The 25820-nt window shown below is 33.6% G+C and overlaps 2 protein-coding genes across 3 annotated transcripts; one reads left to right on the top strand and one right to left on the bottom strand.

Moving 5' to 3' along the window:
• Positions 1-5981: 5981 nt before the first annotated feature.
• Positions 5982-14228, top strand: LOC100791647 (tetratricopeptide repeat protein 5). Of its 2 annotated transcripts, none has more exons than XM_006605886.4 (13): positions 5982-6266; positions 8173-8282; positions 8379-8489; positions 9813-9870; positions 10314-10403; positions 11106-11200; positions 11405-11458; positions 11716-11853; positions 12085-12157; positions 12283-12397; positions 13070-13139; positions 13602-13673; positions 13801-14228. In XM_006605886.4, exons 1-13 carry the CDS (start codon positions 6104-6106, stop codon positions 13915-13917), a joined length of 1266 nt encoding a protein of 421 aa, XP_006605949.1. In that variant the 5' UTR covers positions 5982-6103; the 3' UTR covers positions 13918-14228. The 2 variants fall into 2 exon arrangements, with proteins under 2 accessions (XP_006605949.1, XP_003555936.1); XM_003555888.5 differs by having other exon boundaries at positions 5983-6266; positions 12100-12157.
• A 2839-nt stretch (positions 14229-17067) lies between these two features.
• LOC100802927 (vacuolar-sorting protein BRO1) lies at positions 17068-25522 on the bottom strand. Its single transcript, XM_026127517.2, has 8 exons — positions 24537-25522; positions 22018-22968; positions 21836-21925; positions 21506-21574; positions 18967-19107; positions 18594-18642; positions 18084-18187; positions 17068-17896 (listed from the first exon to the last, which is right to left on the bottom strand). Exons 1-8 carry the CDS (start codon positions 25284-25286, stop codon positions 17360-17362), a joined length of 2691 nt encoding a protein of 896 aa, XP_025983302.1. The 5' UTR covers positions 25287-25522; the 3' UTR covers positions 17068-17359.
• Between the last annotated feature and the right edge of the window lie 298 nt (positions 25523-25820).

Genomic DNA, 25820 nt, shown 5'->3' with positions numbered 1-25820 from the left:
ACCTTACACTCCACAACAAAATGGTGTGAGTGAGAGAAAAAATAGAAGTATCATGGAGATGACAAGGTGTATGCTGCATGAAAAGGAGTTGTCAAAGGAGCTATGGGCGGAGGCTGCAAACACTGCAGTATTTTTGCTGAATAGACTACCTACAAGAGTTCTGCACAAAAAAACTCCATTTGAAGGCTGGTTTGGTTACAAACCAGATTTACAAAATCTAAAAATCTTTGGTTGTGTTTGTTTATCTTATGTTCCACAGGTTAAAAGGGACAAACTTGATAAAAAGGCAGAACCCGGAGTTTTCATTGGATACAGCAACACCTCCAAAGCTTACAGAATTTTCCAACCTCAAAATGGGAAAATTCTTGTGAGTAGAGATGTCAAATTTATGGAAGATCAACAATGGAGTTGGGATGAGCCAATAAGGAAGCAGCTGCCAGAAACCCCACAGTTCCTAGATGATGATGTAGATGACATTCATGTCAGAGGTACAAGATCTTTATCTGAGATTTATCAAAAGAGTAATGTAACTGTCCTAGAACCTGCAGAATTTGAAGAAGCTGAAAAGGATGACAAGTGGATAAATGCTATGAAGGAAGAGTTGAAGATGATAGAAAAAAATGACACATGGGAGCTAGTGGACAGACCTCAACACAAACAACCTATAGGGGTAAAATGGGTTTATAGAACCAAACTTAATCCAGATGGTTCTGTAAATAAATACAAGGCCAGGTTGGTGGTGAAAGGCTATGCTCAGGTGTTTGGAGTGGATTTTTCAGAAACCTTTGCTCCAGTTGCACGTCTTGATACAATTAGAATGCTACTTGCCTTGACTGCACATAAAAGGTGGAAAGTTTATCATTTAGATGTAAAATTTGCCTTTCTAAATGGTTACTTGCAGGAGGAGATTTATGTAGAGCAACCTGAGGGGTTTCAAATCAAAGGAGAGGAGCAGAAAGTTTACAAGTTGAAAAAAGCATTATATGGTCTTAAACAGGCTCCTAGGGCCTGGTACAGCAGGATAGATGATCATCTTCAAGATCTTGGATTTGTCAAAAGTCCAAGTGAGGCTGCATTATATGTGAAATTGGTAGATGCAAATTTAATCATTATTGTTGTCTATGTTGATGATTTACTTGTGACAAGAAGTGATGAGAAACTCATAAAGGAGTTTAAAGCCAAATTTGAATACTTGAGACAAAAGCTTGGAGTTTGCAGTTCCAAAGTCAAGGAGGAGTGTTAAGATTTGACTGTTGGAATTGCCTAACAAATTATAGTAGATAAGATTTTTATGCTATTTTTTAGGAAAAAATAAAAGTCATGTTGACTGATAGGATAAAGCAGTTTTGATCCTATTCTCTAGGCATGATTTGTTAGTGGTGTTATCTTTCTGTTAGTGATGTTATCTTTTTGTTAGCAGTTACTATCTTTTCCATGCTTTTAAATACGTTGCTTCATATCAGAATAAAGTAAGTTTTTGCAGTCTCAATTTCTTTCTTTATGCTCCCTTTTATTGTTTAATATTTCTGCCTACTCTTATTAAAAAAAAAACAACAATTATTATTTCTGTGTCAAGTTGTTAAAGAGGCAGTTGTCTAGCGTTGCCGGGGTGCGGGGTTCAGACTTGGTCAAACCTTATAGAATGAGAGTTTTAAATTTCTAAAACATTGTCAGAAGTGTTAGGTCTTTAATGAGAGATTGTAAAATTTATACAAAGGAATGAACAATCCGAAAATGAATGCAAAATAAAAGTGTCCTAGATTCCTAGACTGGAATTATTTCAACATGATTCAGCTATAGATAGTGTTCTCTTTGATAAGTTCTACGCTGAAGAAGCATAAAGCGGTAACGCCTAAATCATCTGTAAGAAAAATCATCTTCACAAAATATACCCTTCTCAGGCCTTTTGATTGTCTATGTCTTTCGCTACAGCATGATCCTAGTGCATCCCACTCAAATCAAATTAAAGGTTTTGTGGGTGCATTTTTAGACTTTTAATTATCATTTGTTTCAATAGATATAACCTTTTCCAGTGGATTTTTTTTTGTTCTGTTATTACTATATCCTTCCAAAGCTTGAGACCAATTTGCTTGAAATTTGAATTTTCAGAATTTCCTGTTTTATTGGGTTACTTGAGTTCCATATTACACTATTCAAAGAAAATGAAGACAAATTTTAGAAACTCATGTTTTGAATGCCATAGTGTTATGCACGGGAAGATGCAGATTATTCGTCTCTTCTAGTAAGAGACAGGTTGAGAAAACTTTATTTTTCATCTCTTTTACTAATGATGAAATGACACCTTATTTTTCCTTTTCTTTCATATTTTTAAACATTTGTACATGAATGATGAAAACTCCCCCCCCCCCCCCCCCCCCCATGGTTTCCTGTATAAATCTTTCATTTAGACCATCTACTGAAAAATACCATGATGCAACTGTAAAAAATTGTGTGCATTGATTGATTAAAATTACATGAATTTAATTAGAGGAACCAATAAGATGATGCATCATCAGTCAGTTGTTGAATTTCTTCTGTACAAAGGGAATATAATCTATATGACGATGAAGCATTTTTGGTGTATCATAGAACACACTGCAATGAAGCAGCCATTGCATAATGCATACAACTAATATTGAAGTTGGTTAGTATTCTCACACTGTTGTCGAGTGTGTTTGGATAACCGCCAGACTTGATTCTGGCATCTGAAATCATGGTGAAAAAGTGAATGCTACTATTTATTGTTTTGGTTTTTTAACGTGGAATTGGACTTGATTCTAGAAAAATTGAATCTAATCCAAACATAAAAGTAATTGTTTTTGCTGTCATAATAACTTCCATTGTTGCATAATTGCATTGTCACAATCAATGGCAATTATTTCCAGGATGCCTTTTATCGACTGTTCCTCTAGATTAATGAGTGACTTTTTATACTTTTCTGTTCCTAATCATGTCCAGGTGATTTAATTTTTGAAGAGATGGATAGAATAAGTTTGAGGTGCATTGTCTTTATTAGTTGAAACAAACTTTCATGCTCCAGTGAGTGTCAGCTGTATTTGTCTCACTTGCACCAAACACATTTGCAAAGGCCAACACTTCCAAAGCATACTTTTCTCCGTCTTTTAGCTAAATATCAACTGTAGAATATGCTCTTAACTTTTTTTCTTTCTTTTTAATGTCTTTAGTATATGTTCTTATCAATTTAGTACACAGTTTATTAGTTTAATATCTGATCAAATACGTAGGAGACTTGTTATCTCAGAGTTGAATTTCATGTTATTTAAATTTTGACCTGCTCACCCAAAATTAACTTAGCTCGAGTTGAAGTTAATAACGGTTTAAAACTATATGGATTATGATTATTGAATATGGTTGATTGTATTTTTAAGGTAACACTTGAATTATATGTTTCTAAATTCAAGATAATAAGTTGTCTGTCTTCCTTCTAAAACTAAAAGCTTGTCTGTTTTTATTGTTCGTTTCTTTTGAAAAATTGTTTTCTTCCTCGTATTTATCCGTAAGTTGAAGATTGTTTTGGTTTCCCCAACCTTTCTTTAATTTTCCTTTTTTTTTCTAATTTCCCCAATGCCTCCCTCTTGCACACCTATAACAAAATAAAAAGGAGGTTGGTGTTCTTCTCTCCTAGATATGTTCTTTGTGTCTTTTGATACCCTTCTAGGAGATGTTCTTCGTGTCTTACAATCCTGCAAAATGCTCTTCTCATTTTTTAAGTTTGGTAATCTATGTTTTGTTATGATCAATTACATTTAGTTGTTTCACGCTGGAATCAAGCTTTGATGTTTTATATTTTGACGCGAGTTTCCTTTAATTTATGCTTGCAATGATTGGGAGTGGTAAATTGAGTTGGATTTGACCACACCAATCATTGTAGTTTCCTTTTGTTCCCACATGCTTTTCACTAATCTCTCAATTGGTATTCAGGTCGATTGGAAGAATACTCTAAGACATTGATTCCTAGTCGAAATGACATGGGGAGGTCGCCTATAAAAATTCCAACAATAAAGTTATATTAAATCATAAGTCAAATAATTTGGAATTAAATGTCCTTAGGGTGTATGACTTTGTTAGTTTTATAGGTCTTAATAAAATAGAGTGGGATGAACTAATTATCTTCTCAATAATAAAATTGTTATCGTCTAATAATAGAAGCGTTTAAATTATCTCCTAATTGGTAGGGAAGGTTACTTATTAAAGGTCACATTGGGCCATCTTATTCTTAGGCTCTGTTTGTAGTATTGGACTTTGTTGGGCCTGTGCTAAGCCAGTTTTGATAATACACTTTTAAATGTTTGTGATGTAATTATGATTTTTTTATTATATCCAAATTTCATCAGAAATGTTTTAGTTAATGTTTATGCGATTTTTTTTCATATGTTTTCTTTCTATTATTATTTTTAGTGAGTTGATCTCTATCAATGTAGGTTAACCAATCTCATGGTAGAACGAGATAAATTGGCTTATTATGTTGCATACTTATTAATTATTTATTTATATTTCCAAATAAAATAAAGTTGCTATACATTTTATTTTACATTTTTTATAACAAAAATATTTTAAAATTTCATATAAAATCAAATTAATATTTTTAATCAATTATTCATTTAAAGAATATTTCATTTTCAACTTATTTAATCAATGCTCAATTTTCTTAACAGTAGTCACAATGACTAGTTACAAATCAACATTAAAAAAAATCTTCTATTAATTAAATATACTTTTAAAAATGTTCTAAAATAAATATACGAAACAGCTACATTTTCATATTTTAATTTACCTTAGCACTCATGAAAACTTTTTCCAAGTAAATAAACTCTTTAGCATTTTATATTTATATTATATTATATTAAAAATTTAAAATAATTCGCGATTTGCACTGGAGAAATTAAAATAAAAATCTAATAATTACTCAAATTGGCAAAGGGCATTATTAGGGCATAGAGGCTAAGGGAGAAAAATGATATTGTATATTGTTTTGTCAAATTAGGCAATTTTGGTAAAATTCTTTAGAATAATTGAAATTACTAAAAATTATTGTGTTAATTAGAATTTATTTATCTTTCCACTATTTGTCCTCTAATCATAATCAATGAGAAGGTTATGAAAAAAAGGGAGTAAATTACACGTGTTTTTCATGTATTTTTTTAAAATTGTATTTCATATCCTTCTTTTTTTTATCTTATAATAAATTCTTTAATTGTTTAACTCACAATACATTTAGATCATTTTCTTCTAAACATCATTTAATAATTTAATATAAAATAGACACATGACGAAAATTTATGTCTAAAATATCATCATCTTCTTCCTCACACTTGCATCCCTTCGGTGTGTTTTTCTAAATTATATTTGATCCTCTTCATTTTTTACATCCTACAAAAAATCCTTACATTTAGACATTCTCCGTCTCCTAAAAATCGTTTAATAATTATGTCTAAAATATCATCATCTTCTTTTTCTTAATTCCATAAAAGACATTACATGATTTTCAACCTGAAAATAATTTAGCACGCTTGATATGAACACAACTTTTTGTTGAACATAAACCTACCTTATTGGTACATGTGTTAACACTCTTTTTTCTTTTTTTTTAATTCATTTTTTTTGTGTGTGTTGGGTTGTTTGATTATTACATTTTTGTTGAAAGTGTGTTTTCAGTCATGCCTATTGATTGAATATGATCTTTTCTTTTAAATATTTATTTTTTATGGTTAAGTGTTTGATAAAATGTCTCAGTTAAAGACTATATTTTCTTAGAGTGTTAGCAACATGAAGTAAGAGTCCAATATTAAAAAAAAAACTATTATTATTTTAAGAGATTTATTTACATGATCAATTGTTAATTTATTATTAAATATTTAATAAAAATATTAGGACAATATAATACCCACCTAATTGAAGTTAGTTATATGCCTTAATGACAAAAAGAGATATATTATATACAATTTCAGTGTAATTTATTCAATAAAAATCGTTGTTAGTTTTGGGGGGATGAGTTAGTAATACTAACACAGTAGTATAGTTGACACAGGTGCATTTGCAATTGCATCCATCACTATCATCTTCTTCTTCTTCAGTGAGTGAGATGAGTAATCCCAGCGAGGAACCGTTATCCAAAGTTGCAAGAGCAGCAGAAGATCTTTACCATCTTCGAGACGCTTATTTCCCACCCAACCCCGATGACAGAATCTCTAAGTTGCAACAAGAGTCCGATCTCGCTCTTCAACTCCTCGATTCCATTCCCTCAGGTCAGTTTCTTTCCAATCCCCGGATAAAGATTCTTTCTTTTACCCCTTTTCAATAAAGGGTATCGTTCTCTCATGCTCCTTCAACAACCCCTTTGGTTTATACCCTTCACCGAACTGTGTTATCAACGCGGGAGTTTGTTTGTTTGTTTTTTCTTTCTGGGGTTTTGGTTGAACATTTGAAATTCAGGTTTTTCATGAGTTTTAATTTGCTTTTCAATTTATGAAATTGCACCTCTCTCCACTTGAAAAATGAATGTGCAACGCAGGAAGGTTGAGGAGCTAGATGACTCTGTTGAATCTGATGCTTATGCTAATGCTTGTGTTAGATAACATTAGTTGTGCATAAAAGGTTTTGTAACTTGTGATCACCTACTTCAATGATCACAGTTTCGATAGCCTAGGAGGATAATTCAATGAAGACAGATTTTATACGTCAGAGGAGCGTGGTTAAGATTTAAAGTGACTACTAATGACACGTTTTTAGGGCAGACATGATGTAGTACAATACAATCTGTCTTTTAGGCAGACATAATCAATAGAAGCATTCACTTTAGGAAGTCTGCTTTGTGGAGCCCAATTGTTAAACACCAGTTGTCATTTTCTATTGGTTGGATGCACAAACTACTTGTACAATTGTGTCTGCCTAAGCATTTTTAGAAAATAAGGCTATGTACAAACTCTGGTACCTTATAATAAAAGAGAAAGAGGTTGAGACTGAAGAGCAATTTTTTTTAATGTAAAGGAGGTATTGAAATTGAAATTTGTTTTCTTATATTTTTGAATCATTGGAAGGTACAGTAATGCAATTAGCAGTAGTGGTCATTACACTACCCTAAAGGTGTGGCCTTTTATTCTTTATTGAAGGATACTGACTAAAAAAGGGATACCATCATGGGGATGGCATAATCCAAGGTGAAGGAAGCCCCAAATACTTAGTTGTGTCATAACAGAAATTCAACTAGCTGAGACTGATCAGACTCAACTAGCTAAAGGTGTTTTTAAATACTCATATTGTGATGCGTTACAAAAACAACAACTAAGTCTTCTTTTTGCTTTAAGTCCAATATTCAGTCCCATATAGCATTGCAGGTATGTGGTAAAAATTTCCTTGAAGCTTAGAGTGGTATTTTTCTATCACATATCACATGTTAAGCATTCCTCCATTTCATCCACCTTGCTTGGATCCTGTGGTAGATGTCATTCTCTGTCTCTCATTCATTTTGTATGATGGACTGAAGGTACTTAAAATGCTTCCATCCAAGGCTTGTCTCCAATCTGCATATATCTAAATTTTCATTATTTCTTGTCTCAACTCTCACCTCTCCCACCAAGACTTTATCATCTTCAAAAAGCATGTCCATGGTACTGACTCTTGAATATGTTCTATAAGCATGTCCCAAACCAAGATGAAAAGATAAGGGCTCAAAGTAGACCGTTGGTACACACCTATAGTTATAGGGAAATCTTCTGTATCTCCCCCTTATGTTCTTACACTAGTTGTAATTCTTTCATACATATCTTTGATTGTTCAAATGTAAGCAATCTTGAGGCCTTTCTTTTCTGACACTTTCCATAGGACCTCTCTAGGTACTCTATTATATGTTTTTTTTTTTTTTTTCCAAATAAATGAAAACCATTTGTAGGTCTTTTTTGTTCCTCCTATATTTCTCCATCAGTGTTTGTAATACTGTAATGTTTTATAGTGCATGAAAAAATATGCTTGTGGAGAAACTGCTATATTGTTAACATTGAAGTATACAAAATTTTGTTTTCATATTACTTTTCAGTTTTTTTTTACTCAGACTCTCAGTTACTTAGAATGGCATCTTCCACTGTTTTACTTTTGAACAATACTTCTGCTGATTTCTGATAAAGTTTGTTAATAAAATTTTGTCACCTGTGCCAGAACAAAGAAAATCACCTATGCAACGTGCAACAATTGAATATCTTAGAGGGAAGATATTGGATGTATTTCCTGACTATAGGAGAGAAGCTGAGGATCATCTATCAAAAGCTGTAAGCAAGATTTAATTGATAGTTTCTTTGATTTAGCTTGTCTTTCTATTGATGTTTAAATGATTGTAAATTGTAATTGACTCTTCCATGGACCAGGTTAAGTTAAACCCATCTCTTGCAGATGCTTGGCTATGTTTAGGAAACTGCATTTGGAAGAAAGGAGATCTAACTTCTGCAAAGAACTGCCTCAGTCTTGCATTAGACAAGGTTAGCATCAAGAGTAGATTTCAATGACTCACAAGTTACATTACATGATTGATACTAAAGTAGCCCTTTTAGAATATTTACAATCAATGGAAGAGCTAGAGATCATTTCATCATACCCCCCACCCCCCCCCCCCAATAAGTGATGGGTTAGGAACTTGTTCAACAGAATATATAAATTTCACTTCAAATCATTATGCTTACATAATAATGGAATTCTTATATGAACTTAGCTTGCTTCGATTTTCAAGCATAAATCTTTGCCATTTAAATTTGTTGTAACATAGGATTGTTTTTGTGGCTTCTCCTTCAAGCTGTCTTTTTGACAGGCATGCAGATAGAATTGTTATACTAAGTTACTAACAAGCTTGGTTTATTTTCTCTTTTTTGTTTTTGTCTCCTTGTTCAGAAGGATGCTGTATATTACTCGCTCTCCTATGTATTTCTTTCTTCTAATTTGAATAAAATTTCTTGTTTTTAAGAAATAAAAATAATGAAATTCAATATTTCCTTCCCTTTATTGTGAAATGTGGGAACTAAAAAGTGAGGGAAACCCTTCCTTTTCTGTTACCAAATAGGTGGCAACAAAATCACAGTTGAATCTGAATATTGATCTATTTCAAGGAATATATTCGACCTCCACTCTGCCTGTCAGCAGTGTGCAAAGAACAGCCTATTCATTTCATTTCTTGATCCAATGTTTCCGATAAATTTTTGTTGGGGATAGCAAGCATGTATTCATTTGCAGGGGTAGCAATTGTATAGAATATATATTTTAAATAGAAATCTATAAATCAGTTATTGGTTGAAAATTGTCTAGAAAATCTGAAGAATAAACTGCTAAGAGTGTTACTGATGAGGAATTTGGATTTTGGTATCTATGAAGAGGTGTTCAACGTCTCAAGAGAATGCTTTCATTCTCCCCCAATCCCCCACAGCACACACACACTAAAAAAAAAGGGAGGAGGATGAGAATTTAGACATTGTGAGTGAAGAAACATGATGGCCGATTATTATCTTTCTTGTAAATGCTATTCAATATACTTTTGGGACTGTGAAACTGCATAATCTTTACTTTAGGGTGTCATTTCAAAACAAGTTTTTGCATATATTACTAGAATGCTTTACATAATGCATGTTAATAAAGCTTATGGAGTTGAGCAACTAACTGTCGGCACGTTTGCGTCAAACAGGGCTTCAATTAAATGTATCTAGATTGGTGTGTATTTATTCACCAATAGGCCATAAGCATTTTCTCCCAAGTCTCATTTTTAGATTCCATTTAGTGAAATGATGAGTGACAATGGGTATTTGTTGTTTCTGCAGGGTCCTAACAAAAAGATACTTTGTCAATTATCAATGCTTAAAAGAAAAATGTCTCAAGGTAAGGGAACTGTTTGCACTTTTATTTTTTCAATGAAAAGCTGGGGACGATAGTGCAGTGGTAGAGGAAATGTGGGGCAGGTAAAGAATGGAGGAAAGTGGGGAATGTGGAAAGAGGAGGGGAGTTTTAATTTGTAAATTATCTGTAACCTTGTAATTCTTTTCAGTTTCCTACCACGTGAATAGAATAAAGACTTTTTTTGTAATTTTATGGAGAAAAACAAGAATGGGAAGTGTTGGGATCCAATTGCAAGATATGAGATTGGATCTCATACATCCGAAGTATGAGATTAGAGATTGGAACATGTGATTCTAGTGTGGGCTTTATAATGCTTTGGACTTTCCAACTACAATGGCTAGCTTTTGTGGTATTGTTCTCCCAAGGTTCTTATTAGAAAACTGCCTAATATTAGAGATTTATTACTGTGCTTTCTATGAACTCAGGTTCAGAGAATCAAGCAGAACTGGTTGAGGAAAGCATTCAACATGCCAAGGAAGCAATCACTTTGGATGTCAAGGATGGGAACTCTTGGTGTAAGTTCTCAAACAAGCTATTGCTATGACATTTAAAAAAATGAATTTTGTTTTGCTATTGAAAAGTATTTGGGATAAACCCTAATAGATTTACATGTAAACATATGTGCAACCTTAATTATGATGATTGATGTAAAATTGCTAGTCATTAGGCTGTAAGTTTTGATTTTTCCTTATACATACAACTTCTCTCAAACTGTTTCCTTAAATGAATGAACAATGACAATTGAAATTGAATATAAGCGTTGAGATATGGCTTGGATTCTGTTATGTAGCAGTTTTAGGAAATATAATTTGTATTTATCCTAATAACCTATATTTTTTAGGATATTAGCTATATAGGATAATAGCTGAATCTTTTCCTCATCTTGTTTTTAGATTTAGCTTATTTTTCCTTATCTTCAGCCTATCTTTTATCTATACATTTGTGTATCCCTTTTACATCTTGAATCAACCAGAAAACACAGTTTTTCATATCTTTTTCTCTGATCTCAAGTATAAGAAACCAATTTTCTTTTTTCCTGCCTGTCCTAAGATACTATCACTGCTTGTCAAATGTCCTTAAATAATTGGTTTGTAACTGAATAGAATACATGAGAAAAATGGAGCAACCTTTTTTCATTTTTTTTTTGTCTAAGTCTTGTTTGTTCTGAAATATGATGCTATCTCTGATCTTTTAACATCATCTAATCTCCTTGACAGATAATCTTGGAAATGCATGCCTAACAAGTTTTTTTGTCACTGGAGCTTGGGATCATACCAAACTTTTACATTCTTTAAAAGCATATCAAAATGCTGTGAGTATTAAGAGGCAGGATTTATAATGTGCATATGATAGAAATGTATAGTGTGCATACAATAGGAATGTATCTTCCTTTTGGTCACTTTTATTATACTCATTTCTACATGGATATTATTATCGTGTCTAGTATTTATTGGTGAATAGGATTGTCATTTACAAATTGGAACGGAAGACCTAATGTTTGGTTAATATGTACCAGGAGAAAGATGAAAGCATGAAGTCCAATCCAGATTTATATTTTAATAGTGCTACTGTAAGTTGCGTCTTTGATCCTTTTACTGTGTTTCATTGTGTTCAAGTATTCGTTAGAGAAGAGTTGGATATTGAATATGTCAACTTACTTTTCTCCTGTATTTTTGCTGTCATATTTATCAGTTCCACCTTCTGAATAGTAAAAAAAAAATATTTAAACCTCAAAATTATAATAGAAATAGTGGCTGCTACACTTGATATGAATAAACAGTGTGTTGAGCGGTGTTTTTGCTTGTTTGTCTAAATAATTTGTTACAGGTTAACAAATATCTAGAGAACTACCAGAGGGCCCTTAGTGGATTTGAGGCTGCTGCTTTAAAGGATCCAGGTCTCAATGCTGTAGAGGAGGTTCAGAAGATAGTCAATTTACTTGACAAGGTGGACAATCTTTTGAAGGTAATGAAATGAAAATTTTCCGTTGGCTATGTAGTGGTAATTTAAGCTAGTGATTTGTTGAAGCATTATTCATAGGTTTTTTCTATGGCTTGATATTCTTGCATGGAGAATTCTTTTCATGATAGAAGCTGGTAACTTCAAGAAATATTGAAGTCTATACCCTCTGTCCCCTAGTACCAGGAATTTTTTTTAGTGGGTTGTAGCCAACATCTTATGCTGGTTTATATATAGTTTTATTATGTACAGGGACATGTAAGAGCTAAGCGAATGGCATCTTTGGCATCATCATTGGTTGCTGTTGATTGTAAGCAGTTTTCTGAGCTATAGGCTTCAGTTCATGTTCCATTTTGACTTCTACTGAGCCTGTGTTTAAATCTGTATATTTTCACTAATATACTGACCTGATTCATGTCTACCTTTTGGTGCAAGTGAAATCATCATACAGAAGAGTTACCATAGACCTTCTGTCAGAGGGTCCAAATAGAGCTCTTGCAGTTGAGGGGAAAGTTTTTTTCTTTGTTAGCAGTGAGAGTGTTGCTCCCCTGTAAGTCCTCTACTCCTGAAAATTATTATCAACTATATATAATCTTTTCCATAAACACATTCCTTTGCATAATCCTTATTTTGGAGTTATGAAATTTGATTAGAAGTAGTGGAGTGAGTTTATACGAACCAATGAAAGATTTTATTGAATGAACAGAAAATAGGAGAAAGAGAAAGAACAAATGCTCAATCTACAATTGGTGACCCAATGGAATGCCCCCTTTCCCCTTACATTCTCTTATTTAACTCACTAACCCCCAACTAACTAACTAATGAACCTTATTCTGTCCAAACAGAGTTGACACTTCTGGAAATGGTTTATTACTTTATTACACCCAATGCATTGAATCATCTCTCCATAATATGCCTAAACTGTGCCTTTTGCATTTTTAAATTACAAATTTCGTTGCATTCAGTTGGATCACTTGTTTATGCATCAAATGTCTGTTTTTTCTTTACTCTTGTTTGCTTCTGTAAGCATTTGGCTGGAGTGGATGAAGAGTAAGGGTGGTTTGGAAAGGAAACTTTTCAATTTTCACCATGGTCGGGGACTTGGGGCCAGAAATATAGTTTCAGGGGGATACAATGACAAACTAAAAAACGAAAATATTTATTAGAATAAATTAAAATACAAGCACATATTTATGTTAATGTTGTCCTTGTCATTGTGCAGATACTATTTGCTTTGTGATTCAAATCAATCTTGCTTTGTTCTCTCGATTTATGGTGTACGTACTGATGTGGTAAGAACTGCTGCTGAAGTTTTATTTCATCTTCTCATATTGTCTTTTTCAAAAGTGGAAATAAATTTTCCTTTCTTAGATAAATGTCAAGGGTGGCAAATCAGTTACATGGTTCCTTCTTTCTCATCTCTAATAAAATTTCATCTTTATGCTTAAGCATATGGACTTGCATGCCATGTGTTCATAAAATTGTCATGTTCTGAGAGGGTTGATAACCATAGACATGAAAAAGGATAAAAGAAATGATCAAATGTAATCATATGCAACGAAGTCTGGATTACTAGTGCTGGTATAGACCTCATAAAATTATATTAATCATTCTTTTTTCCCCCTCTCTTCTCCATTTAAGTGAGTACTTATTTACATAAAGGTTTGGCCTAGTTGATTATTTTTTAATTTTCTACTGCTATGGTTCATCAATTTAAGAGTTATTTTAGAGTTAACTGGGCCCTTATCATCCAGATTAAAGAAGGAGATCAGCTAACATTGCTTGACCCTTATTTTCGTGATGTTTATTTGTCCTGGAAGGAGAAGGTACGCATACTACTACAAAGATATTCTTGATTTAATGCCATGATTTGCTAATTCCTCAATGTCTTTGCAATAGAACTGGTCATTCTGATTAAGGCTTTACCTTGTTTTTATGTATATATAAAAATAGCATTACCAGTTCAAATCTATACGCCTGGATTTCTATGAACAAGTGCTTGTAAATGGAAAAGCTTTGACTCCTCAACAAGCTGTTGGTACCTCAATATATGCTCAACATAAACCCTGAAAAGGCCACTGCTGAATTAGATGAGTTCTACGTGTCTTCTGGCTGTTGGTGTTGGATGCTGTGTATTCATTGAGTAAATAGATTAGTTGATACATTTTATACATGTGAATTTCTTGCCCAAGTCATGGGTCACAATCAGATAATAGGAAAAGAAAAAAACTTGAGAGGAAAGTTTTACATTTGGTTTTCTATTTTGTCCATCAAGTTTTTGCATTTGTTGAATATTATAGTTTGAAGATTCTCCTGGGATGTTTTCTACTTTTCTATGCTTTTAACAGCATGCTTATGTAAAAATCTTGTTTGTTGTTGTGTATCAAACTCTAATCTTGCACGTGCTTCATCTTTTTTAATTTCTCTATTTTGGCGAAAAAAATAAAGGGGGATAAAAGTGAAAATGCTTTAGAAACTTTTCAATTCTGCGTGCGTTCATTAGGATACTTTCCTGCAGGGCAATGTCAAGCGGACAAAATCAATACTTTCCTGAAGAGTAATACTTTTGCATGCTCAAATAAACAATGTAAATATGAGAAATTCATACTTAAAATAAGTTCTCGACAAAATCAATACAAAATTCTATCTGGAATTTATTTTCAGCTTTACTTAAATTCAGTTATTTATAGTTTAAAGGGAATCATTGGGTTAGTTATTAGCTGTTCACACAGCTAATCTTGAATACATGTGGTATCTAATAATTTCTCTTACGTAACATGCACTCAAGGTTTTTTTTTTTTTTTAATTTAGGGGAATTAATAACACTCAAATATATGTTACGTGGATATTAGTAAAAATTTCTTCTTTTGAACACACTATTGGTGCGTGTCTGGATACAATTTATCAACACAAATTTTCACGTCATATCCATCACATAGACTTAGAAACTACATATATTAACTTCAATTAGGCACATCAAAATTCCCCTCAAACATGTTCTCAATGGTTGAAATTTATCAAAAATCAGTGGATCTCATTTTTTTATTTAATGAATCTCATCCATAATTTTATATTTTTAAATAAAATTTAATTAATAATAAAAGGTGTATTAAATATGTTAGAAAATATGTTACTCATACTCCTCTAAATATAATATAATATTTTAAAATGTTATCGATTTAGTAATGAATTGGGTGGTGCATTTCAAAACTTGCTCGGAAGCGACGTAGAGTTGGCCAATTTCTATGAATTGGGTGATGATTTGCCAACTAAAATGCACTGTGACAATCAAAATATCTCCACTAATGTTGTAGCCTTCAGCAAGAAATATATTGCAGTTAAGCATCAAATTGAAAAGCATTATACTAGATGGAAGACATGGTTGGCTGAAGTTTACAGCACCCATTTCAATACCCGATGGGCCATGATTGCTTTTTTGGCTGCATCACTGGCATTAACCCTCACTATTATCCAAAACTGGTTCACCTTACGTCCTAAAAACGATTGATAATGCAAAATGAATAGTCTCGTACGTGTATGTGTTTGTTAGCATAATAACGTATTTATGCGACTTGCAAGGTTCAGATATATCAGATCTTGTGAGTGCGTATTAGTATAACTGTGCTTAATTAGCACAAGATCATTAGCATCTGAGAGTAATATTAAGTCAAGTTGTGTTCGATGTTGTTGAATCTGTTGGGTAACTATTTAATCTATATTGCAAATATCGAGTTGTGTTACAAAACCATTATTTAATTTGATTCCTCACACACTTTACACATATGTAAGGTTTTGGGTTAAAAATTATGTATGAAATTAAAAATATTAAATATAAAAGAAATAAAAATATATTTAACCAACTGTTACAATTTTTTTAATACTTTATAATATTTAGTAAAATTTTAAATGTTATTGATTCATTGGAAAGCACAAGATGGCTAAACAATTAAAAGGGTGTAATTTTTTTTCTTTCTAAAATTTAAATTAATACCCAACAAGAAATAAGTCATAGAATATTCTATGAATTCTTGTGCATACAAAGTCATAAATTTTTTTACGACTATATTTTTTTCTTTCATGTTGAAATTATAAAAAAATTTATGACTTTTATTTTTTTAATACGACTTTGAAGTTGTAATTATTTTAATTTTTTTTTATTTTTGTTTTAAAAGTCATAAATATTTTTTAAAAATTAATTATTAACAAATTTAGTTTGTTTTTTATTTTTAGTTTTATTTAATATTTTTATATTCTTGTATATTATTTTATTTAATATTTTATATTTTTTATAATATTAAAAATTATTATTTATTTTGTAAATTAAAAAAAAAACTTAAATTTAAATAAAAATATTAAAATGTACTACATATATTTGTTTAAAAAAATATTAAAATATTTTGTTACTAATATTAAAATATACTAAATATAGAAAACAAATAATAATATACTACACATTTTTATTTAAATTTAAGTCTTTTGCATATATTTTTTAATTTATAAAATAAATAATAATCCTTAAGGTTAGTAAAAATATAAAAAACATTTTAAAAATAATATAAAAGTATATTAAATAAAATAATATAAAAAATATTAAATAAAAATAGAAATAAACTAAATTCATTAATAATTAATTAAAAATAATAATAAGCGACTGAAGTCATAAACAATTTATGACTTCTAAAACAAATAAAATAACTTCAAAATCGTACTAAAAAAATAAAAGTTATAAGTTTTTTTACGATTTTAATAAATAAAAAAGAAAAACCTTAAAAAAATTTTACAAGTTTGTTCTTAGAAATTATAAGATACCTTACTATTTATCATTTTTGGATATTAATTTAAATTTTATTCCATTTGATAATTTAAGAAAAAAATTACACCCCTTTTTGATCGTTTAACCAGCAGAAGATTCTAATCGAGCTACATTTCTAAACATTACATATACTTTCAAAGAATATATGTCGTCAAACTGGATTAGAATTCTCAGCAAAAAAAAAAAGTGCTGGATTAGAATAACTCAATATATAATCTGAATTTATCTTCAGAACATATTGAATCTAATTTCTAAAAATTATATCCTTCAAAATTAACTTAAAATCGAGAAAAAAAATTCGTCAAAGTACCAGAATCTGAAAAAAAAGTCGCAAACTCATCAAAGGAGCAATGAACATACTTAGGCACGGTCAGTTCTGACAATAAATAATTAAATATGATACTATGTCACGAATGCACTAGTAATGCTTTTATATTTCCTCTTCGGACTGGTGGGAGAATCCCCTCGTAAGGTACAAGTCAAACAAACTATACATACAACGTTGTATTAAGATCAACTATGCACACAATCCAATGATGACGCAAACCAACACAAACCATAAAGAAAGAAAACAGAAACTACAAAAGATTCACTCAATGCAAAGGCTTTTATAAGATAAAGGGCTGAATCTCATTTATTCAAGAGATAATGGCATCAGAAAGAATATTCTCTTTATCCTACAAGATGTATGGATGAACACTATTGCTGCTTATAGTAGCCACTTTGGTGAGGCGGAGGATATGGAGATGGAATGGTATAAGGAGGCCGAGGAACAGAACCAGGTTGCTGTGCTTGTGCATTGTAGTACGGACCACGCCATCCGGGATATGCTGGTTGGCCATACTCATGGTTTGCTGGTGGCTGTTGATGAACCTGAGGGGGTGGGTATGGTGCAGTTGATGATGGTGGAATGTGGTATGGAGGTGGAGGCTGATGATGTTGTGCAGGACCACCATATGGGGGAGGGGGATGATGGCCATAGGGAGGAACTGGTGGCTGCTCAACTGGCTGCTGATAGTAAGGTGCTTGGGGACGAGCCGGATCTGTTTGTGTAGGGGATCTTTGATTTTGGCTTCCCACTGAAGGGTAGTTGCTGTTAAAACCACCTGTGTTTTTGTTATCCTGGAAACTCAGACCAGCCACTTGTCTTTGAACATCTTCAATCATTTCCCTGCACTGGATGTTCCGCGTCATTACAAAGTCGTTGCTCTGCTGCTTTACATTTGTGATTGCATCCTATTAAACAAAGAAATTGCATATTAATGTATGATAATATTTATTTTAAGTAGAATCAACAGACCATATTATTCAAAAAATATCAGGAGCAATTTAAATTAAAATGATGATAACATGCAACCAATTAATAAATTGGCAAGTTTTTACAGAATAGAACTAAAAGCATATATAGTTGATAAGTTCTTACCTGCAGCGTAACATAGAATTTTAACCCTTCATTGATGTTGTCCTTTATTTCTCTAAATTTTGCTATGGCAGCTTCAATCTGTTTGTAGGCTTTTTCACGTGAAGCTGAAATAAATATAAGAAACCATCAGAAGGTCAACTATGGTACAGGAAAGGTACACTCAAATTGGAGCATTCAGCACGAAATGCAATTGAGAAAATTTTCTTTTACTGGTTACTGTGGTTAGTCATAAAATTGTGTGCAGTATTAAACATAATCTGAAAACAGACTTAACCTTGTCAACATGAAGGTAAGTTATATGCACTAAAATATCAAATAAATAATATAAATAAGAAATATTGGATTGGATATTCTATATTTTCTATGTTTGTATTAATTTGAATTATGTTATAAATAACTAACAATTTATAACTCAGATCCTATTTATTAAATTCCTATGCATACACATATTTTGGTTGTTAGCCTGCTTAAAACCATATTCAATCTAGAAAACAACCAAATGTGACTTACCTTTGTAATCTTCGAGATTAAAGATAACAGAAAACTCATCATTTTGAGCCTGTGAACAATGGCAAACAATTATCAGAATCACATCATTAAAATTTATCACTTCCTCCACCATCTATCAGAAGCAAATACAAACACCAACAAAGGAAGTATTCAACCATAATGGCAGATAACCTGAATTTTTTGGTTTCACAGGCAAGGTCCACCCTCTCAAGAAGCATGAAATATTAAAAAGGTAGCTTGTATTTGCTAGTTACTTGGGAATTAGTTAGCAGTGGTAATCAAGAATCTAGAAGATAGAGGGGAATATTTCTTTTCTTATATGCATTAGCATTAGTTTGCTTTAGATGGGTTACGGGTATACAAAGATAAACACCTGGATCTGCAGCAACAATTGCTCTTGTGCCTCGATATTTTGAGCTATTTCTTCACAAATATGGTCATATTTTGCTATCTCCTTCTTGAAGAGATCATCATAAGAACCGGTGGATGTCATCAACTTGGGTAATATATCATCCTGAAGATATATATACAAATATAAGCAAAATAGTATTTGTGTGTAATAGATTTGTGAATGGTAAAGTGCACAGGAGGAAACATTCCCAGCAATTTCTTCATATCCACAACATTAGAAACCTAAATGAAGTAAACAAACCTAAACCACTAATTCATTATCTTGCACAATAAGTTAGCAGAAATGCAAGTTTAAAACAGAAAAATGCCATATACTTCTGTTTATCTTTCTTAATTACAGCTCAGCACTTTTTCACATCACATGTAGGGGAATGTGAATTCAAATGATAGAACACTGATAACAAGAATGGAGGGAATTTCATATTAATCAATAGAAATAAAAACTCCATATTTGAATTACTTAGAATAAGCAGAAAGAAAGAAAGAACTTATGAATGAAGAATCATGTACACAAGAATAAAAAGTGAATGGTTAATGCTAAACAGTTACCAAAAATCAAAAGAGAAACGTTTTTTAATTAAAAAGGGCTACTAATGGACTCTCACCATGATTTCCAATGCACCCCCAACATGATTTCCAACAAAATTTTCAATATATTGATTATTTAACCAAGGCACTGATTAGAATGACCCAAAGTGAAAATAGAGCCTTTACACCTATGTTGCAAAGATACATGCCAAAATTGGTGGTGTATTTGATTATTGCATATCTGATATTGAAATGGGACAGACTGGGGAAGGTGCTGGGGGAGAGCAGGAGATGGCAGACAACAAGTAAGGAAGGGGAAGCAGAGTAGAAGGGAGAATGCAAGGGACTTAAGTTGGAGTGGTCACAAGTGGATAAATTTTATATTTCTTTACATTTATAAATATCAATTTTATTTAACACAATGCATACCTGCATCTTAATTTTTTTTAAAGAAAAAATGTATGTATGATATCATTTCAAATAATAGTGTCCATTCCATGCAACATAGATTCGGAGGCATAAGCTTAAAATCATATTCAGTTCTCTAACACAAAATGATTATACACTTCGTTAGAAATATCTGACGGTATCATTTTTACATCTTAGAATATTTTAGAGTGTCCAAGATGATCAATTACGATTTATTCTTCTTTTATATTTTATGATTCGTTTCCTTATTTAATTAGGATCTTTGCAATAGGCATATTGTATCATGTAAATAGGAATGTTATCTCCTATATTTATTTGTATTTATTGCATTTATACAAAACAGACTCCATTGTGTAGTCAAGACACACGATTTCAGCATCTCTTGCATCTATTTTTCTCTCTTTCAACACACTTCATTTAAAAAATTTCCTTCTGCACTCAACAGTCAACACATGAATATATTTTACTACCATTGAATCCTGTTTTGCTCCCTAATATCATCACAAAAACAAAATCACTCCACAAAAAATTAATGTTTCTTCCCATAGAGAACCAAACTACACATAAATATAAGGTTTAATACAAGGTACAGGTACTCATGCTGTCAATATACATTTACAGTTGGAATTTTTTTATATATTTCTTTCATTTACATTTTAATACCTTTTGCAGCTTTAAATCAACCTTATAAGGTTATGCTTCATATGATCACCAATGAATAAAATATTCTGACAAAAGTGAAAGCACAATCACAATTCACTAATATACCCAACTATTGCATGCTTTAGAATTTTAATATTGCTTACCATAATGAAAATAATAATGCACCCATCAATTCTAATGACTCTCCTCAGCCTCACACAGCACATGATTGGGATTAAGGACTGGAGCAACTCATGAAATTACAATAAAAATGGAACAAAAATATAAATATACTGGACTAAAATCCCCCAGGCTGTTTGTCCCACGTCAGGGTGTGCATGGTTGAGTTTGTGCAGTTTGCATTGCAGTGGATAGAATAGGTTGATTTTACCCCCTCTAAAGTGAGTGATTCACTTTAGAGATGAAAAAAAGGAATCTCAACCATTGATGAGAAAATCAAGGGAGATTTTAACAAATATCTATGATTTGTTATGCTTGTGTATGTAATATCAACCATGGATTATCTCATGATTCTTAGCAGAAGTTAAGATTCATTAATTTTCTTAGCAAAATATGAAAGTCTGAATAGTTTAGTATACTTTTGGATAATGCACATGCATAATCCCTAATTACCCTAAGAAAAATATTGGACAAAGGACATTAATTGTTGTATTCAGAAAGGGGAGAAGCACACATTATATGCAAACAACAGGAGAGAACTTTGTAATATTACTTCAATATCATTGAATGTCACCAGAAAACCAACAAGTCGAGCATAAACAATGCATATAACTTGAAGAAAAGACAAAAGCATGTTTCACGTTTTCAGATGATAAGACAGGAAAATTTAGTTTCTACAAGAAGAAAAACCTAATTATGTGAATAAAGCTTATCAGGAACACCTTTCTTTTCATCTCTTTAAGCATATCTTCAAGACCAGCCCTTTGAGCTCCTAGAGTTTCTAGTTGCCTCTGCATTAGTCAGCACAAAGATTTCAACATGCATCATAAACACAGAAAATGAAATATTGTAGCCGCATTTAACATTACATCCTGTCAAACAATTAAAATATTTACAACAATATTCTGAATGTACATTAAAATGCACATTAAACTATGGTTACAACATTAAACAACAGCTGCATAAATTTAGACCCAAGAAATGGTTATAGATTTTATTTCTCAGAAGTCAAAAATCATAATATAACAATAACAAGACCAAAACCAGCATACCAAGCTTTGCTTGAGAGATCCCACAATAGCATCTTCATTTTGATCAAAAGACATAATCGGCCTTGCCAAGCTTGGAAGTGCAGATTCAATCTGATTAAAACATCAGAGATTCAATGACTTAACAATGTTTTCTGATGACACTGAGAAGCAGACAAGTCATAACAAATAGTTCAACAATTTACCGGACGGGCATCAAGGATCGACATGAGAGCTGAATGTTCTCTAACAGAACGCTCAATCCTACCATCACTTTCGGCAGCTTGCTTCAAGTTACCTGCAAACCTGTTTAGCCTATCCTGCAAGTTCTTGGTCAAGGTGCTTGATTGAGGCCTGGTCCATTTAGTGCCAAATTGGCTTCTAAATTGAGAATCTTCCCTTGCTTCCTTCTGCAACAATTCCTCAGTCTGGACCAGCAACTCTTGATTCACCCTCCTTAGGTCCTTAAGTTGCTGCAACTCTGCTTCCAAACCAGCAGGGCCCCCACTGATCTGCACAGCCTCCACATCTTCTTTGAGACTTGTTGGTAGAGTAAAATTTCCTTCCAAAGCAAGAATGGAATCTGGCAGCTCCATTTCCTTAAGCCTAACCCGGGTTAGCTCACTAGCTTGCTGCAACTTTTCAGCTTGTGTTCTTATAACGTCATCTACCATTTCAGTATACCGGGAGAGGGCCTTTGCACTGTTGTCGGGAACAAGACTTGCAAACATCTTCTCTTTGCTTGCATCTAGCACCTCATTCATGACCATGGACTTCACCATAGAAAATGCCGGAAGAGGCAGTAACGAACTTGGTGAAGGAACTCTCATGAGGTAAACCCTATCATTCTCCTTGACTGCCCTTTCAAGGTTCCGGTTAATATTGGCCTCTAACTTTCCAATTGCATCTAGAATTTGCGCCGCAGCACCCTTAGAGCTCTTCTTCGCCTCAGTCAGCACATTAACAGCACTCCGCAGTCGTGCAATCTCCTCTGCTATCTCCTCTTTATCATGCAGCTCCAAACCATACCTATAACAAGCTTCCGCATAAAACAGTGCCGCCTTTAACTGCACATGAACTATCCAGGACTTATCAAAATGCTGGCTCAAGGGTGCAACATTGAGCGCAGCTAAAGCTTCCTCATAATATATCCCAACCTACAAGTACAATATCTCAAATAAAAGTCAGTTCTCAGCCAAAAAACAAAACACATATCACAAGATCAACAAATCAGTTATCAAAGCAGTCAAACAATTAGCAGCATTTGCATAAAGCATGCATATTTACAATTCATGATTCATAGTTAAAATTACACTCGCCAAAGAGTTTTAAAGCTCGATACAGACTCAAGAAACCCCAATGAGCTTCTACCATGCGTGACTTAGCGTGAAAGGACAGATCATACCAGTTCAATGAGTGTGTCCTCTAGAAACCATTATATTGGGTCTAAGAATCAAATACCCACCTGTCCTCAATCAGACAATCTACAAAAAACCACTGGTAGTTGCCAAACAATTAGCAGCATTTACATAAAAAGTATCATATTCACAATTAAAATTGTTCATGCTAAAGAGTGCAATCCCAAAGCTCGATACAAACTCAAAAAACCCCGGTGAGCTTCTACCATGAGTGAAAGGACTGATCATGCATGTTCAATGGGTATGCCCTCTAAAAAACATTATATTGGTCCAGGGATTAGACACCAACCCATCCTATGTGGAGCTCTTCAACGTCACTCAGACCTGTATCCACTTCTAAAATGTTGCATAAGTGATCCAACATTCTCCCAATATGGTCAATGATCACAGACTTCAAAGTTAAGCCTTTTTCTACTCTTGAGTATGGCGTAGTTGAAAAAACAACGAAATCAGAAAATACATCTTCCAGATGTGCAAGTTTGAACTCATAGCTGACAATCACTCCGTACCCAAGACAAAGTGACTTCATACGGGCCTTTCCATGTCAGCTACAGACTTGGAGATCAAGACAGCATACTATTGTCTCGCCTGTGAATGGTATCCAAGTAAGAGACAAGCAGAAACCAGCATGTTAAAAGCCATTTCCAAAGCTTACAAGGTGCTGGGGTTGGATTATCCAAAGTGATCAAAATGCATTTATGACATGGAAAGGCCCATATGAAGTCACTTCTTCATAGTTCAAACTTGCAAATACGGAAGATGTATTTGCTGAGTTCATTGTTTTTTTAACCATGCCATACTCGAGAGTACAAAAAGGTTTAGCTTTGGAGTCTGTGGATCGTTGGCCATATTGGGAGAATACTTCTAGCAATATGAACTTGCAGTTGGATCACTTCTGCCCCATTTTAGAAGTGGATACAAGTGTGAGTGACTTCAATCAGTCGAAGAGCTTCACATAGGAAAACTCAATGGAATTCATAATTGTCTCGATACTTTTTTCTAATTGTCTAAATAGTCAAGAATTAAGATGATTCTAATGCCCCCTTTTGCCATGCATATACTGAACCAACAGTTAGGATAAGCACGAATATGAAAGCTTCAATAAACGTGGATACCCCTAATGCATTGAAACTCATTGCCCATGCATAAAGGAAAACCATTTCAACATAAAGAAAACAACAAAAATGAGAGAAAACTATAATAACGGAATCGAAATTGTGACCAAGCATCTTCATAATCACTCAACTCAAGCATCGAACATGAAAGAATGATTATAAGTTAAAACATAGAACAAACTAGCACCGGACCTGCCTAGAGATCTTGGCACAGACACCGGGAGTGCTCCCTTTGGCAATGGTGTTCTCGAAGACGCACTCCTGCGCCTGCGCTAGCATGAGCTTCTCCAGCATCCCGGCGCACTCCACGGACAAATCGACAGTGGTGGAACTCCCAACAGAGGCCTTCATGGAGGCGTTGTCGCGGAGGAAGGCGAAGGATCCGGCAGCCGCGATGAAGGCGTGGGAGGCCTGACGGCGGCCGTCCACGGTGTTCCGATCATATGACAAACCAATCTGGCTGTAAACTGCGCCCAAATTGAAGAGCACGGAGGCCTTCTCGAGGTGGATGTTTTGCTGCGAGGCCTTCTGCTTGGGCTTGAAGGCGTCGAACCAGACGAAGGTGAGGGCGTTGACGTGGTCGGGGTCGGAGGAGATAGGGAACCGCGTCTCCACGAGACAGAGGGATTTGTAGGTGAGGGCGTTGACGTGGTCGGGGTCGGAGGAGATAGGGAACCGCGTCTCCACGAGACAGAGGGATTTGTAGTAGGTTTGGAGGAGGTCACGGCGCGTCGGGAGCGACGGATCGGAGTGGCGCTCCACGTCGGAGCGGAGTTGCTTCAGGGTTTGGAGATCGTCCTCAAGGTTCTGCGCCTCGCGCTCGGAGTAGTGGAAGGCCACGTAGTTGCGGAGAGGGCGGTAGAGATCTACGCTGTTCGTTTTCTTCTCGAAGATCGCCAGCATGATGTTTGCCGCGGCGGAAGACGACGGCGACGCGGCCATGGCAAGAGAAAGAAGAAGATCCCAGAAAGTTTGATTAATTACAATTTGGCCTGGATAAACAAAAGCTCCTTTTGTTTCTCTCTGCGTTGCTTAAGCAAGCTTAACTACCCTTCTATTCTTCTGTGTGTGAATTTTGTTTCCTTTCAAGGGTGGAGTGGATGAGCAAGCGCTGCTATGACCGACCAATCATATACGATGCCCCATCAGAGGGTTTTGAATTTCAGACATTACACGGTGAAAACAAAGCCCTATTTTTTCATATATTAATATTAATTAAAAACTTAATGTCACTTTCTATCTATTATATTTTTTGGTTGTTTCATTCTCATACACAAAATTTTAAAACTTAATATATTCATTTAGAAGGTGATTTCCATGAACTTGTCATTGAAGAGAAATTTCTTAACGTTTAAGTTTATGAAAAGAAATTACAAGTACAAGTGTACAACTTTAAAAATAGACATCCATCTATTTTATATAATAATAACTAATTTTGATCATGCAAAGAACTTTTTAAATAATAATAACTAGTTA

Source organism: Glycine max, chromosome 20 (assembly GCF_000004515.6).
Source record: "Glycine max cultivar Williams 82 chromosome 20, Glycine_max_v4.0, whole genome shotgun sequence".
Lineage (NCBI taxonomy): Eukaryota > Viridiplantae > Streptophyta > Magnoliopsida > Fabales > Fabaceae > Glycine > Glycine max.
The sequence above is the reverse complement of the archived record's forward strand: the minus strand, read 5'-3'. Positions and strand labels throughout refer to the sequence as shown.